At 32.3% G+C, this 15,884-nt stretch overlaps 2 protein-coding genes across 4 annotated transcripts in view; both read left to right on the top strand.

The window, feature by feature from the left end:
- The window catches only part of LOC143242783 (motile sperm domain-containing protein 2-like), a 61,408-nt gene extending 58,371 nt beyond the window's left edge, over positions 1-3,037 (top strand). For 3 of the 4 annotated variants that reach the window (XM_076486270.1, XM_076486273.1, XM_076486272.1), the window contains 2 exons: positions 133-295; positions 1,517-1,625. In XM_076486270.1, coding sequence (XP_076342385.1) covers positions 133-255 — 123 coding nt within the window. In that variant the 3' untranslated portion in view covers positions 256-295; positions 1,517-1,625. Of the gene's footprint in view, positions 1-132; positions 296-1,516; positions 1,626-2,043 lie in introns of those variants that run through there. The other variant, XM_076486271.1, reaches the window with a different exon arrangement.
- The window catches only part of LOC143242409 (uncharacterized), a 343,467-nt gene that overhangs the window by 152,799 nt on the left and 174,784 nt on the right, over positions 1-15,884 (top strand).

Here is a 15,884-nt window from a genome sequence, read left to right on the forward strand (position 1 = left end):
TGGTGACACTCTGTGTTAATTACATTTAAATTATTGGCTTAGTGTCCTTTAGCAGATCTGAATGAAATGTTGTGTTAACACAGATACTTTAGTGTTTAATTTTAAAAGGTTATGTTTTTGTGATTATTTCAGATTGCTCTACTCAAACATCAGCATAATATCTTTGAGAAACACCAAAATATTGAGAGAATTTTATTGCTGTGTACTGTTTTTCTACAAGTATTTTTAATAACCAGCTATTATTTTTCCATCTAAATACACTGTGCTGCCTCGTTGGGTGAATCTTTCAATAAAGGTAATTAGGTTTCATGTTACAAAGTGCTGTATAAAACAGTATATTTTATTAAATGCTTTTGGTGTGTGTGTGTGTATATATATATATATAAACTTAAAGAAATATATTTTTAATTAATTTATAATTTACTTTATTCACTCCCCAACCTAAATGCACTGTGAGTATGAAAACATTACTTCTTGGTCAGAGGTCATTCTTGCTGTTCATAGAATATCAGTATTTTCAGAAAAAAAGGCCAGTTAAAATGTGTATAAATACAGATTAACACTAGTTTCAAATTAAATATAAATCATGAAGTTGGTAATATTTCAAGTTTCAGGTTAAAGAATATCAGTCACAATACCATTAGTTTCTGGCTAAAGATTAGTTGTAATGTCAGTAGCATATTAGTAGTTTCAGATTAGGTGCCAGTTATAATATTGGTAAAATATCAATAGTTTTCGGTTAGGTTAATTGTAATGTCATTAAAATACCATTAGTTTTAGGTTTGTTCATTTGTAAAGTCTCTAGGATATCAGTTGTCTCAGGTTAATTCAGTTGTAAAGTCATTAGGATAACAAGAGTTTAAAGTCAGAGGTCAGTTGTAATGAGAATAGTATATCAGTAATTTCAGCGAATAGATCAGTCATAATATCTGTAGTATATTCATAGTTTCAGGTTAAAGGTCAGTGGAATATTAATGTTTCATGTTATAAATCAGTTGTAATGACAGTAGTTCCTAGTTAGAGGCAAGTGTTAGCTCATGCTAAAAACTATGAAAACAATAATATGAATGAATAAGACATTATGTTAAAGGGAAATGTATAGCTTCTTTCGCATGCAATAGTCTGAGACATTATTTTTAGATTTAGACTGATTTGATTAGAGGTTTAAAAAATACCTGTAGTGTTTTAAATTATGGACTGATTATATTTAAAAGCAAGTGTTAATTTGAATAAAATACAATTTACCTGTTTCATGAAACAAATCTAATCATGACTAAATGACAGTATCTGAAATGTCATTACTTAGTTTCCAAATGCCATTGGTGTTCAACAATAATATCAGGGAATTATAATCTTTGTCTTGTTTATAAAACATATCTGAATATACTGAATTGTCATTACTTGATTCCTGTTTATAGATATTTATTTAGACTTATTGTAGAGTTAATTATACAATATCTTTTGTAAACAAATAAAACAAATCTAATCATGATTGGATAAACTTTTATTACCTCAGTTCCCACATGTCATCAGTACATAAGAATAACAGAGTATCACGGACTAGTTTATTTGAAATCAAGTAGTAGAAAAATCTGTCATCCCATTTTTTCCTTTCACCTCTAAAAAAAACTTGAAGATTTTTGACTTCAAAGTTGTACAAAAGAAGTAGTTTTGTGTATTTATCTGTCTAGCAGTAGATGATTTTGGCCATTTTACTGAAAAGAAAATAATATTGCCAGTTTATATCCTGGTAAGTAAAAGATTATGTAGCTTAAAACAAATTTTTTAATCTAATGTTTCTGTTATAAATTATGTGTACGTAGATATACATACACTCTTTTGTTTCTTTCCTAATTTTAAAGTATTTAAATATGTATACTTTTATGCACGTATAATGAATACAAATCGAATTTGACATAACTATATAAATCTTTTAAAGAACTCTTTAATAAGTGTAGAGGTTTATTTCAGTATGAAAATTGTATTATGTCTGTAAACTTGATGCTACTACTGTGTCTTCATGTTTATTTTGTATGTATTTAGAGTTGCTGAACAACTGAAGAATTCTAAATGCAATGTAATCCTTGCACACTGCAACTAATACTTGGAAATATGTATTAACATCATCATCAGGGTTTGGTTGTTCTCTTAGTGCATAGTATTTAAGAATGTATAATTTTCAGCAGATTGCCCAATGTGGCTTTGCTATAAGAAAACGTGTATAATTTTAGAACATGTGGTTGTTATCTCACATGGAAGTAAGTGATCTGTGATTCTTGATTATTTGTAAATACTGTTAATGTAAAGATAAAAACATATAAACAATGAATATTTTTCACTACTACACTGACTATAGACATTTCATTATAGTACTAAATTGTTTTTTAAAACCACATAAAAATAAGTTTTTTTGTTGATAGGAGAGTTATAGCTGTATTGACCAAGTATGTTAGAGATTTGAAAATATGTGGATCTGTTAGCAGAGATATGGTATGTGAGATGTATGTATTAGTGTGAAACAAAGGGATATGTAAGTGATATATTGATTCAAGTACTTATGATATGATATTTGAAGTTTACTGTTAACAAATGGTTGAACTTATATGAAAATGTAAGTAATTCATATAAAAATCTTATGTTTTGATATGTTCTCTTTTTAGTATTTCCTTTGATCCTGAAGATCCAACCAACCACTTGTATGTTGTACAAACTATTAACTAGTTCTTCAGGAACACTTCAATAACAGTTTGGTTTGGTTTATCCGAAAATAAGTTGAAGAATCCAAATCCCTGGTCACTGTAGTGTGTGTGTCATTTTCACGTGCTACAGACTCATCATTAATTACAAAATTAAAGTTTATGTATTTTTGTGAATTATTGTTATGCTGTTTATATATGAGTTTAAAATTATTTTTCAAATATTCTTGTTAATCAAAATTTTTCCTAGAGATTGGTGATTTAGGCACAAATTGTACTGTGATAATGTTTTAAGGATTTCAAAATAACTAATTTATTATGTAAGAATATTTTGTAAATAAAAATTTTTCGTTTGCATGATTCTAACAAACAGTTTTCTGTATTATGTGTAATCTTGTGATAAAAGTACATTTACAGCTTCAAAAGAGTATAATACTGTGTTTTCTGTATTCTTGGTTGAAAAGCATTAAGTTATGACTTAGAGAAAATTAAAGTAACCAACAAATATTAAGAAAAGGTTTACTGTGGTTTAGCGTAATAACAAATTATCCTGCATCAGTACAAAGTGTGATTTAGTTGTGTGTATAATATTTTACATGAGTGAATCTAGTGTCACATTAATACATCTTCATATGACAAATTTCTTGAACTAAACCACAGTAACATTTCCACTTCTATTTGTGCTATATCTTCTCATTCCGTAACTGAACAGTGAAGCTGAATTTCCTAATGAACATAATACATAGCTAACTGGAAAATAAGAAAGGTATATATGGCATAAAACCCATATCTCTCTCAAAACTTACAGATGATTTCCTAAAGAATTTGTTTATTTTTAATGTTATGCAAAGCTACACGAGAGTCCCCAATTTAGCACTATAAGACAAATACGGAAGGCAGCTAGTCATCACCACTAACTGCCAACTCTTGGGCTACTCTTTTACCAATTAATAGTCGGATCAATTGTCACATTATAATGCCTCCACAGCTGATAGGGCGAGCATGGTTGGTGTGACAGGGTTCCAATGTACAACCCTCACTTACAAGATGAGTGCCATACACAAATACCTGTACCAGGTCTTCCGAAAGAAAGCCAAGAACTAAAGCTAAAGATAAGGAAAGTAAACCAGAGAATAATAAATCTAAAAAGAAAAAAGATTATTGTTTGTTTTCTTCCAGATAAATATATCATATCTATGTACAGGTTTAAAATGGCATTGCAACTTCAAAACATATGCAGCCAGTATTTTAATGGTTATATACTGACCTGGATTAAAATGTAAATATAATCCAAAACCTAACAGCAAAATAACTAAATATTACAAACTGTAAAACAATCTAAGAAGAGTAACAAGTTTAAAAACAAGAAAATAATAAAGTTAGAAATAATAAAAGGTTCAAAAGAGGAAAAATAACATTAGAAGAGTAAAAAACTATGGATTAAAAACAAGAAAATAATCTATAAATAATATGATATTTTCTACCATTTTGAAAATATATTTTGGAATGAATAAAGCTGTTGTTTAATATTTGAAGAAAATATTATGGAAACAGTAAAACTGTAGTCTAAAATTAGAGAAATAGATTTCAAAGACAGTTTGGCCATAATCTAACATTTCAAAAAAGGACTATGATATGTGTTAAGAATAGTAAATCTGTAATTTGTGATCTTCAATGAAACATCTTGAAAACAGTCAATGGACAGTTACTAACTGGGTAACTACTTGTACGAAACTCTTTCATTTCAGTCTTACACAAAATATATAAGAATGTGACTGTAACTGAACCCATCTCAAACGTATGAGGAACTTCAAGTTTTGGAGCATTAAGACACGTATCAGTAACAATCATTATCATGATAGCAATAACAACAGCAAAGTCACTGATGACTGCTCTTATCTGTAAAAATTCTAATAAAGAGAATATAAGCTTTTTTTCACAAAGTTAAATAAAACAGTATTTATCTTTAAAGCATGAAATCTTTTGGCTGATGTAATTTCTACAAAAAAACAAGGAGAAAGGGAAAAGAAGAAGTCCAATGTTGTTAAAAGAATAATACAAGTTTGGTAAAAACAAATACTTCATTTTGAAGAATAGTAACTAATATAAAAAACAAAGTTCATTAATTTTATAGAATAATCTTATTTTGAAATAAACACCATCACTGCATTAATAACTTTGTTCTATGTTAAAATCTGATGTGAATGTTACTTCATAAAGTAGTACCATATGTTACTATCATTATGTTGACATAATAACAGTATCTTTACAAAGAAAAATTAGAAAAATCTCATTACCCTCTTCTATAACATTGCAGTAATTTACTCAAATGCTCTGTAGGAAGAGACTCTGCCCACCACCCCTGTGGCTGGAAACCAGGTGTGGTAGGGACTCCCAAGCTCCACTAGTAGAATACAGGGATAATGTGCACTGTGAAGTCCAGAGAAACAGTGCAATATGTGAACCACTTTTGCTAAATTTTTAAAAGCAAATCAACCTCGATTCATTTATTATGATGATCAGCAGGTATGGAGAGAATTCTTTTTGGCATTGCCCATGATAGTCCCCAAGTGGTAGTCCAGCATAAAGTGCTAATACTATCTGGAAAGCTCCTAGATGATCTAATGGAACATCTCATTTGTACAGAGCCTGCTGCAATAAGAATTAATAAGTACAGTTAACTTGGTTATTTGTATAGAAGTTGATGGATGAAAATACACCTGTCTGAGCAACAGTTGCCACAAAGTGAGCTAGAGTGAAAAAAATAGGTAATGGACCCAGGAAGTTAAAGAAGCAAAAGGAAGAGAAAAAATATCATTCACCCATCCTTATAATCTAGCAAGTGTAGTCAAAACGGCTGTAAGGGGTAGGCAAAACTGTCAAAAATTCCAAATCATGTAAATAATGCAAGATAAAAGTATTGAGAGAAATCCACATACCAGTCTACATGATGTCCTCTAAAAGACGTTTAATCAGATGGCTAAAAAATGTGATGAATCTAATGAGATGTGACTTGCAGAAGTTTTCTTGCCTGTAAAGAAAGTCTAGAATAAGCAATATAGATAAAATTTGAAGCCACCTTCTCAAAGTAATTGAGGATAAATCTTGGGAAACTGAAAACTAAAATCAGACGGCTAAAAAATGTGATGAATCTAATGAGATGTGACTTGCAGAAGTTTTCTTGCCTGTAAAGAAAGTCTAGAATAAGCAATATGGATAAAATTTGAAGCCACCTTCTCAAAGTAATTGAGGATAAATCTTGGGAAACTGAAAACTACAAAATTAAGTGTTGATTTCTCGTGCTTCTAAAGAAGTTAGTGTGATCCACATAACACCTCAAGGCTCTGACAGGACAAAACAAATGATCTGAGTCTGAATTAGGTTTATACATGAAAAATAGCTAGCAAATGAATTTGCAAAAACGGATTTGTCTGCTTCCTTGAGTACCAAGAGCCATTGGAAGAAAATACCTGTCAGGAAATAGCTGGACAAAAGTGTCCACTACTCCAATCACTGATGCCTACATGCTAGCAGCAACAACAATTACTGTTAGGGAAGATTTGTACATTGTACATGAGGCTAAAGATTTGAATAGATGTTGAGATAAAGCATGTAATATCACCTTAATATCTCAGTTTGGTAATGAAAAAGGGTGTTTGGGATAAAGAGCTCTTAATGATCCGAAAAGGCCAGATAATACTGGACGTTTAAATACTTTCTAATGTTTAGTATATAAAAGAGTAGTCAATAAAGCTGCCTTAGATAAAGTGATACTAGATGAAGCTAGACCTTTCTCAAAGAGCCAGGTTTAAAATTGAGACATAGTGAATACATTTGGGCAGAGCAAGTTCAATTTCCTTATGAGATAACATTGGCAGTAAGTGTGCCATTTTCATTGATAAATAGCCATTGTAGATCCACAGATAGATTGAGACAAATACAAAGCAACTTTACATTTTAAACCCTGATGCAAAGGACAGCATAATTTCTATGCATGAAGTTTGAGCTTAGTAATGCCAGATAAGGGCTGCCTCAACAGACACAGCCATAGAGGAAGTGACAGAGCCAGACATTCTTGAAGATTCTTGTAGAAGAAGGAACCACGTTTGGGTCAGCCAACCTGGTGCTACCAACAGTACTCAATAAGTAGTGGATCAAATTATAGCCAGAACTCTGGGTAACAGATAACCTGGGGAAAAAAGGCATAGAGATGCAATGCTGCTCAATTTCGACTAAATCCATCTATCAAAAAAGCCCGAGGATGAAGTACTGGAAACCAAAATGCCTGTAGTTGAGAGTTCTATTGAGTGGCAAATGAGTTAATAATCAAAGTCTCAAACTGAGAGAAAGTCCACCAGAAAATCTCACAATGGAGCATCCATTCAACTGGGCTAAGAAAGTTGACCTGCTATTAAATTCATCGTCCCTGGAATATGGCAAACCAGGAGTCTGACTGAATAGAAGTGAGCTCAGTGGAGAATACCCAAAGTTCAAAACATCAACAAATCTACAAGACCACTGTATAAATGTCAGAATGAATCACAGTAACTTTCCCTTTCAACAGATCAAGACCTTGAACCATTGCTTGTTGAACAGCAAAAAGTTACAGAATATTGAGATTGAAGGAAGATTTATTTCCATCCATAATATCTGGAATTTTTTAACTACCAATATACACACTCAATTCCCGAAAGGAGGTATCTGTGAAAAGATAAATATCGGGATGAGCAGGGTGGTACAGGAACACCAACAGCAGTGTTGGTCTAGTCTAAATACCACTCAAGATCTGGGATGATATTAATGGTTGTAGTACAAGATCCATTGATTGCTTAGGTAGATGAAGTGTATTACAGAGAAATATCACCATGGGCAACTGAGTGACGTATAAGAAAGTGAGAAAAATCAAACTAATGCTTTGATGAGCAAAGAGAAACCCTGACAGTAAAGTGCCTGTTGAAGTAAGTATGTTTTGGAAACCAAACTATTACACAACCATTAAAGTTTAACTTGACAGTATAAAAATACTTTTATTATACCATACACACATAAATGAACTGTACAACTTTTTAACCATAATGAAAAAATCTTGCATAATCTAAATTATTTACAAAACTTACAACAAAGAAACAACAAATATCAATTCAAAACACACACACACAAAAAGTACAAAACATACCTACAAAATTAAAAAAAAACTATTTTTTCAAATACCACACTGGTCTTGTACTTTCAAGAATGTTCAATGGCTTCCCAATAAATAACCCATACAATAGCCCATTGATAGCTCCAGACAGCAAACTCTCCATGGCAGCTTGAGAAAGAAAAAGTATTGCTATGTTTAAGACAAACAACTTATATAAATCACAAGTACCACAAGATAGTTTTCAATAAACTTTGAGGAAGGTAAAAATGAAATATTCCTTATGTTAGTTGGTGTTTTGTTTAATCAAATATTGTCTAGATTAGATAAATGAAAAAAATATCTTTCAAATAAATGATAAATTCAGAAATAAATGTTCCATATAATCCAAACAATAAGATGATGCATACACACAATTTCATTTTAATACAATTCTAATTATTTCTTTATGAAACTAAACATTCTCGGAGCAAGTTAATCATAAACATACAAACTAAAAACCAAACAGTTGCACACTGACACAAATAAATAATTTTTGTAAGTATCCCTTCAGTCTTTATAAATACATGTAAAAGTTTTGTCACAAACACATTTAATTACATTAATTTCTCTAAAACTTTAGTTTGAAAGCAAGCTTAAATAATTCCATAAACAATCAGCCATGCCCACAACATGAGCAATTTTGCAACACAACTACAGAACTCTATAGATTGTACTAACTGAATAACAACTTCCTGCAGCATTTAGTAACAGAAAAATTAAATGAAAGATTTAAGTTTATGAAGTAGTTGAACTAACCTACAGTACAAACTGTTTATTCACACATTTAAACTAATAGACAGCTTGAAATTGTTCATTATACAAATAACTGAACAAACAACTTAACCTATTTCATGGCACAACTAAAGTATCAAACAGTCAGAGCAATTTGAGTGTGACTATTTTGTAACACTAGACAACTATCCTACATCTTACAGTCGTTCATTATGCAACTTACACTATTTTGCAGTGAAAATATCAGTGTGATCTATCTTGTAACACAACTATCAGATTATTTAAAATGTTCCATAACTCAGTTAATCCATCTCATAATTTAAAGTGTTTCACACCATATCTTACATGTTTCATAACTCTCAGAACAATATAAGCTATTTCATAATGAACCTATTTGACAGCTTCACTATTTTATTAACAACTACCAAGCACCTTGAGCAATTACAAAACAGAAATATCACACAGTTGAGCTATTATATAATACTACTATTTGAAAAACATAAGCTATTTCATAAAAGAACTATACTTGTGTTATGTAAAAATTCAAGTTAAGACAGCTTGTGTTGCTATTCAATAAAAGTATCAGATAAATTGACCTTGTTCATAACACAATTGAGTTGTCATACATCTCAAATAAACTATTTCATAGGGTGATAAAGCTATCAAATAATTTGGTGTATCTCACCAGATGGGAATCTGTTGCTTCTCCCAATAAGCCACCAAAAATGATAATTGGAGCAATACAAGCAAAGTACAGAAAGAAAACAGAAGCTACAGTCTGAAGAGCTAGAGCATCCTTGAAATCACTCAAATACCAGAATTTCTTTCAGTTAATGTTGTTGATCAAGTCACCAAATAACCTGAAAAGAATTAATGAGAAAATATTTTAATGGTAAACAAAATGTAAAAAAAATAATTGATTCTTATGGTATATAATGGTTATATTAAGCTCTTTGATATACTTTCTTTTGATAAAAAAGTTGTTTGATTTGTCACTAAATTTTGTACAAATATATTTGCAGGCTATTCACAGTGACCATTCCTGATTTTAAAGTGATAATTTCTAGAGTGGAAACAGCTATTTAAACATCACCCATCACGAACTCTCAGGATATTCTTTCCCAATGAATAAGAGGATTGACTATCACATTATAAAGCCCCTATGGCCAAAAAAAAGGCGAGCATATTTGGTAAAGTGTTTCAACCCCATGCCAGACCCTTAACCATGAGCCCTTCCAACCTTATGGAAGGAAAAATAAATTTATTCCTTTTACCTTTTATTATTTAAAAAAATCCTTAAAATAACTGCTGGATTTTTATTACACAAGATGGTAAAATTATTACCTCCTCATGGCTAGCATTCTAACAAAAACTTTTTATTCATAGTTCATTTTTTAAGAGTAATTTTTCTGAAAACAGTGTTCAAGGTTCTTATCTGTCTTTCTTTTTCTCATCCAATAAAAGTTTGATACGGAAACAATTTCAACATTTCAACATTACATTACTTTGATTTTTGTTCAAATGATATTTTAATGATAAGCATAAGGAGATCACAAAATGATCACTGAGTGAAATGTTTACTGACACAACTGTGAGAAAGAGAGAGAAGCAGCTGAAAAACAGAGATCTAAAATGGTGGAATAATTATTTCTTAATATGTGGTATTCCCATCAACATGCAACACTACATATTCCAGGTTTCCACATTCCTCAGCTCTTACAGCTACATCAGTTTTTTCCATTAACATCTCTCTCATGACCTTCCAACAGTGACAAGAAAAGGTCTTCACCTGCAGAATAAATTACCATCTCCAAACTATACAACTGGATGAAGTTAATTACATTAACCAAAAAGAATACCTCATATTGGTACAGCATTCTTTCTCTCCTTATAAAAGAGAAAGGTAAAATAAAGCTTACATTTATACATGAAACCTACAGCTTTTACAGTTTAAAAATAAAGGTTGCTGGAATATCTCACCTTCCTGCTCTTTTTAGTCCACTTTCTTCATGTAATTTTTCTTCTTCCTCTTCTGGTTCAATAGAAGATTCTTTATCTGTTTTTATACACTTTTTTCTTCCCTCCTAAATAAGATAAATTCCAACAAAAATCACAATTTTATCACTCTCATCATGTTACTAGCCCACTCCTTTCAATTCAAATATCTTTACACTACAGATTTTCATTATCAAAGAAACTTATTCATTTCTAATTTTTTATAAATTTACATAGAACCATGAAACATAAGACATCTACTTTCATTATGAATCCATTTATGATGTAAAAAAGTGTGTTATCATGTATCACCTACTTAATGTCTCTTTCTTCTTCTGGAGACAGTTAAACAATCTCCAAAGCTTATATTATTTTGTCCTTTTATATCCATTAATTTTCAGCATTGGCAACATTTGTTGTACTCCAAAGAAGTTTAACATTAGTTGTTTTATGGAATGCTCATCATTTGTATTTATGAATGCTTCACTTAGTTTCTGCTTCTGTGATGAGTTAAAATTATTAGCAGAATACTCAAATAGCAAGCTCAGACGTTCAAGAAGCAACTATAACACACCAAAGAACATCACTTGCACATTTGTGAGCTATACAACCTCTTGAACATATATTCATTCATTGGTTTCAGGCTCAACAGTGGGTGGTATTTCTGCAGAGATTAGTTCACATTTTGTTAAAAAAAACTGGTTGGCAACTTCCATTATAAGTTCACCTTTAAAATAGCAATACATGATATTCAAATAGATTTGATTGCTCAGTGAATAAATAATAGTGTCAAACTGAAATCTGAGATGTTGCTCTTCACTCAAATATTGCTTGTAACCATTCTATATAAACAATTTGAACTATTAGAAACTATTGTCTGATACAGAGCAAAGATGAGGAAGCTCCTGACTCACCCAGAGAACACTTGAAGCTCAATTTCATCACTAATGGCATTTTATGCAATCTAAGCCCAGTATTAGTTGAACTAGACATCATACCTACGAATGCATCTTGACAACTCAATCTACATGAGCTAGTGGCTAAACTCAACTCAGAATCTACTTGTTTAAAACATTTGGAATTTCTTCAGCCCTTGATGCAGAAGTTGTGTTCAAAATTTGTCGTTGTTGTTTTTTTACAGAGGCTATTAGAAATTCAGTGACCTGGAAAGTCCAAGTAGAAACAGTATTCATCCTTCATGCTATCGACATCTTCTTAAGGGAATTTGTTGTGTTTTTGTGATACAGCCATGGTAATTGAGCCTGGGAAGCTATGTTATTCAACAGAGAATTGTGATGGAATTCACATCACAACATTTGTGTTTACTGTGGCTTTGGAGTTGTTGGTGAAATTTTTGTTGAGCCATGAGACCATCACAGACTTGAAAATTTTCAGAGCTGAATCTATCACAAAACAATAAACTTAATTCCAAGATGAAATGGTCCTGAGATCTATGTGATAAAACTTGGTTTCACTCAGTAGCCCTCCAAAAATATTAGAATGAGAATCACCTTATGTCCAATCGATCACATGTTTGAGAAAGATGTTTTTGCAATTTTCTCAGAACATTCACACAAACCAAATTCTTGCAAGGCTTTTTTTCACTTTTGTTAAGTGATAGTAATTAATCATTCAAATATCTGAAGGTACAGATTTAAAAATAAAGTTTTAAAAACTACCATAACAATTAATATTTATTAACAATATTCAATGTAGGAAAAAGAAATGTAAAATATAAACACAAACAAGTTAGAGTAGGAAGCTGCATCAGCATGCAGACTGAAAAAGGAACATGTAGAAAATAATTCCATTCTGAAAAGTGAACAGTAAGAATCTGTTTAAGTGTAGTCAAACACAAAGCTACATAATGGACTGTTTGTGGTGTACTCAATACAGGTATTGAAATCAGACTTTGGCACTATAAGTCTGTATACTTAACATTGCACAAACAGGAGGGAAACAGAGAGGATACACAGCTAAAAAGTTGTGTATTCTATTCTATTTTTACTTCTTTACTATAAAATTAGACCTTCGTATACAAAAGAATAATTTTGTATCCAAACACTTTCATATAAAGGAGCAAGCTACTTCTTGCTCCAGGCATAGGAAATTCAATACATTATGTTTCTTATTAGTGGCTGCAAGTTTTTCTAAGACACTACTGTTTCTTTACAATAATTTGAAATGTGCAAGATATAAAACAAGGAAGTTGCTTTTCCTACCACTGATTGTTTTACTGTTAGATATATATGACTGTTAATTTGAAGTATAATATGATAGTATTATTTAGTTTGTATTGTGCAAGCTTTAAAGTAACTTATTTTTAAAAAATAGTTATGGGAAATTTTATTACGTAGCTGTTTGCATAGTTCAATTCTTGTGAACTGACGTCAAGTTTGTTTGTTTGTTTGGGAATTTCGCACAAAGCTACTCGAGGGCTATCTGTGCTAGCCGTCCCTAATTTAGCAGTGTAAGACTAGAGGGAAGACAGCTAGTCATCACCACCTACCACCAACTCTTGGGCTACTCTTTACCAACGAATAGTGGGATTGACCGTCACATTATACACCCCCACGGCTGGGAGGGCGAGCATGTTTAGCGCGACGCGGGCGCGAACCCGCGACCCTCGGATGACGAGTCGCACGCCTTACGCGCTAGGCCATGCCGGGCCTTCTGACGTCAAGTATTCAAACCTTTTGAATTTTTCTCTTAATTTAAGTGAATATTTTAATTTTATAAAATCTCGTAGTTTGTAGAAAGTTCTAAGCCTCCGTTGGGCAATATATATGTATATATATAGGCAACCCTGGCCGTGTGGCCCCTGGTAGGGTTCAGGGGGTAAAGCCCCTGGCAGGGGTTCAGGGGCGGAGTCTCCTGAAGCTCCCCGATTTTAATCATACTGATAACCCATTCTGAGGCCCTGTTAGCAGTTCTTCTTCTAGTGGGGACTATAAAAAAAAATAAACAAATCGATTTTCTCTTTCTGTGCCTTCCGGTATGACTTAAATTAATCTTAAATTACTGTGTTTAACTTTGCTACTTTCAATTCTGCAACATCAACTATCATTAGCAGGTCCTTACAAGGAAATTTTCTAAATACAGACTTAACAAATGTCATTGAGATATTCTGATGCTGATGCTAACCTAAATTTAATTAAGTAAAATGTGTTTCGATGCGATGACGCAAGGTTTGTTGTCAAGGGACTAGGGACGTTTCAGACTGTGTTTGCGGGGAGGAGGGAGGGGGACTGAATATGAATATGCATTTAGGTTGCTTACAAACTTAGGACTGAAGAAAAAATCGAAATAGAGCTAGCTTTAGTATCTCAGTAAAATTATATACATGGATGACACGTTACTTCATCAATGCATAGCTATATTAATGATCTTTTAAAATGGAAATATAAATGAATAATGCCACAGTTACTCTACTGGCCTATTCACCTTTATATATCAAATCTCATATGAAAACTGATATCATAATTTTACTGACCTCATTATCATATCGCAAAAGTATAAACTGATGTACGTCGATGGATAGAAATACAAATCACTTTTACCAAGGAAGAGTAAAATTACCGTATGTGATCTAATGATGGGAACAACATCAACAAAGTCGTGTTCCGTGAATACACCGAGCTTCACCTTCCTTCTGTCATTCTTTTGTACAAAGTCATTGGCAATAGAAACGAGGTCTAACGATGCTGTGCGTTCCTTGTGGATGTGGAGAACTGCTAAACTATTAAAACGAGATTAGTTCATTGTTGATCGTAGCCATGTCTAGAGCCTTCTGGCCGTCGAGAAGCTCCTTTCTCCTACAGCATTAGTTGATGGGTTAACAAGCAGGAGTTTGACTAGAATTATCACTTCCGAGATTAGGCATCTTTGAGGTTATTTCAGCTGCTTCACGGCCAGATAAATGTCGTTAAAGCATTCAAAGCGACGATCTAATTAATTAATATACTAATTAATACCTGACATCCCACCACAATGCCCCATACTATCCCGTACCCGTTTATACTCTCGACCCTAAGACATATGCCTGGCAACGGTTACATTGAAACTCCCTCTTTGTTAACCTGAAGATGACCTAGGAACGTCGAAACGTTGTTTTCTGTTTATCAATAAAAGTGTTAATACACGTTCCAGCCTTTTTGAGATACATTTGTATTTCAAGTGGGTTTCTCGTCATCAAGAAAACCATATGTTAAATGCATTCAGTTTTTAAGTAAAATTAATCTTTTGGCTATCAGTTACGAATTTAAAAGTTTTTAGAGGCTCTCTCACACACACACACAAACAACATCCATATTTTTCTGATGTTAATAAAGATGGTCTCAATATTGATAGAGTGAAGATATTACTTTTTGAACTCCCCTCAGTGGTACAGTGATAGATTTGCGGACTTACTATTCTAAAATCCAGGTTTAGATACCATGGTAGTTGGAGCACAAAGACAGCTCATTGTGTAGTTTTTGTGTTTAACTTCACACAAACAAACATATCATGTTTTCTGAATAGAATGCACGTATCTGAACTTGGTTCTCGTTTTGACACAAACTAGTGAGAATTAGCGAGACTTTAAAAACTTGGTTGAAATATCCTATTGTAGTTAAATGGCGAAGTATACAACCAACAGATGTGCATTTTTCTTTTCATTTGTTGATCTACGACTACGTTTGTGGCTTAAGAGCTGCAAATTTATCGAAAATACCTTTTAGCTAAATACCAGCTACGAAATCTATGGATTATTGTTCTGTTGTTCTTTGTAATAATCAGGAAAGTGGTTGGCTAAACAAACTCGTTTTTATTTTTATCACTTTCCCAAACTTCGTTTCTTAAGAAAGAAAATGTCGGTTAAAGTTGGGAGGGAAATTTTTAAAAATAAAATCAGCTTCTTTTGGTTAACATAAGAAAAACGAGAAACAACGACGTTTCGGTTACCTGAAAGAACCTTTTTTTTTTCTTTCAGAAGTTTAAGAGAGTACTGGTATTGCCTTGTTTCAATTAATACAATGCAAACAATGTTACACTTATAAGGCATACACAGATATCTTGACAACTTGTTGCATTATTTAAACATCCTTTGGATGAATGTATTACCATCATGTCATGATATTTAGATTTGCCAGAAACAAGACAATTTGGTGAACGAAGCCTCTTTCTTTTCCACTTGTGAACAATCGCATTGGTGTTTCTATGCCGCTTAGAAAACGAGAAATACCCATCTACGCGAGCGCTGATTGGCTGACAACCATTGATGACGTAACTATGGATTC

This window comes from Tachypleus tridentatus, unplaced genomic scaffold (assembly GCF_004210375.1).
Source record: "Tachypleus tridentatus isolate NWPU-2018 unplaced genomic scaffold, ASM421037v1 Hic_cluster_2, whole genome shotgun sequence".
Classification (NCBI taxonomy): domain Eukaryota; kingdom Metazoa; phylum Arthropoda; class Merostomata; order Xiphosura; family Limulidae; genus Tachypleus; species Tachypleus tridentatus.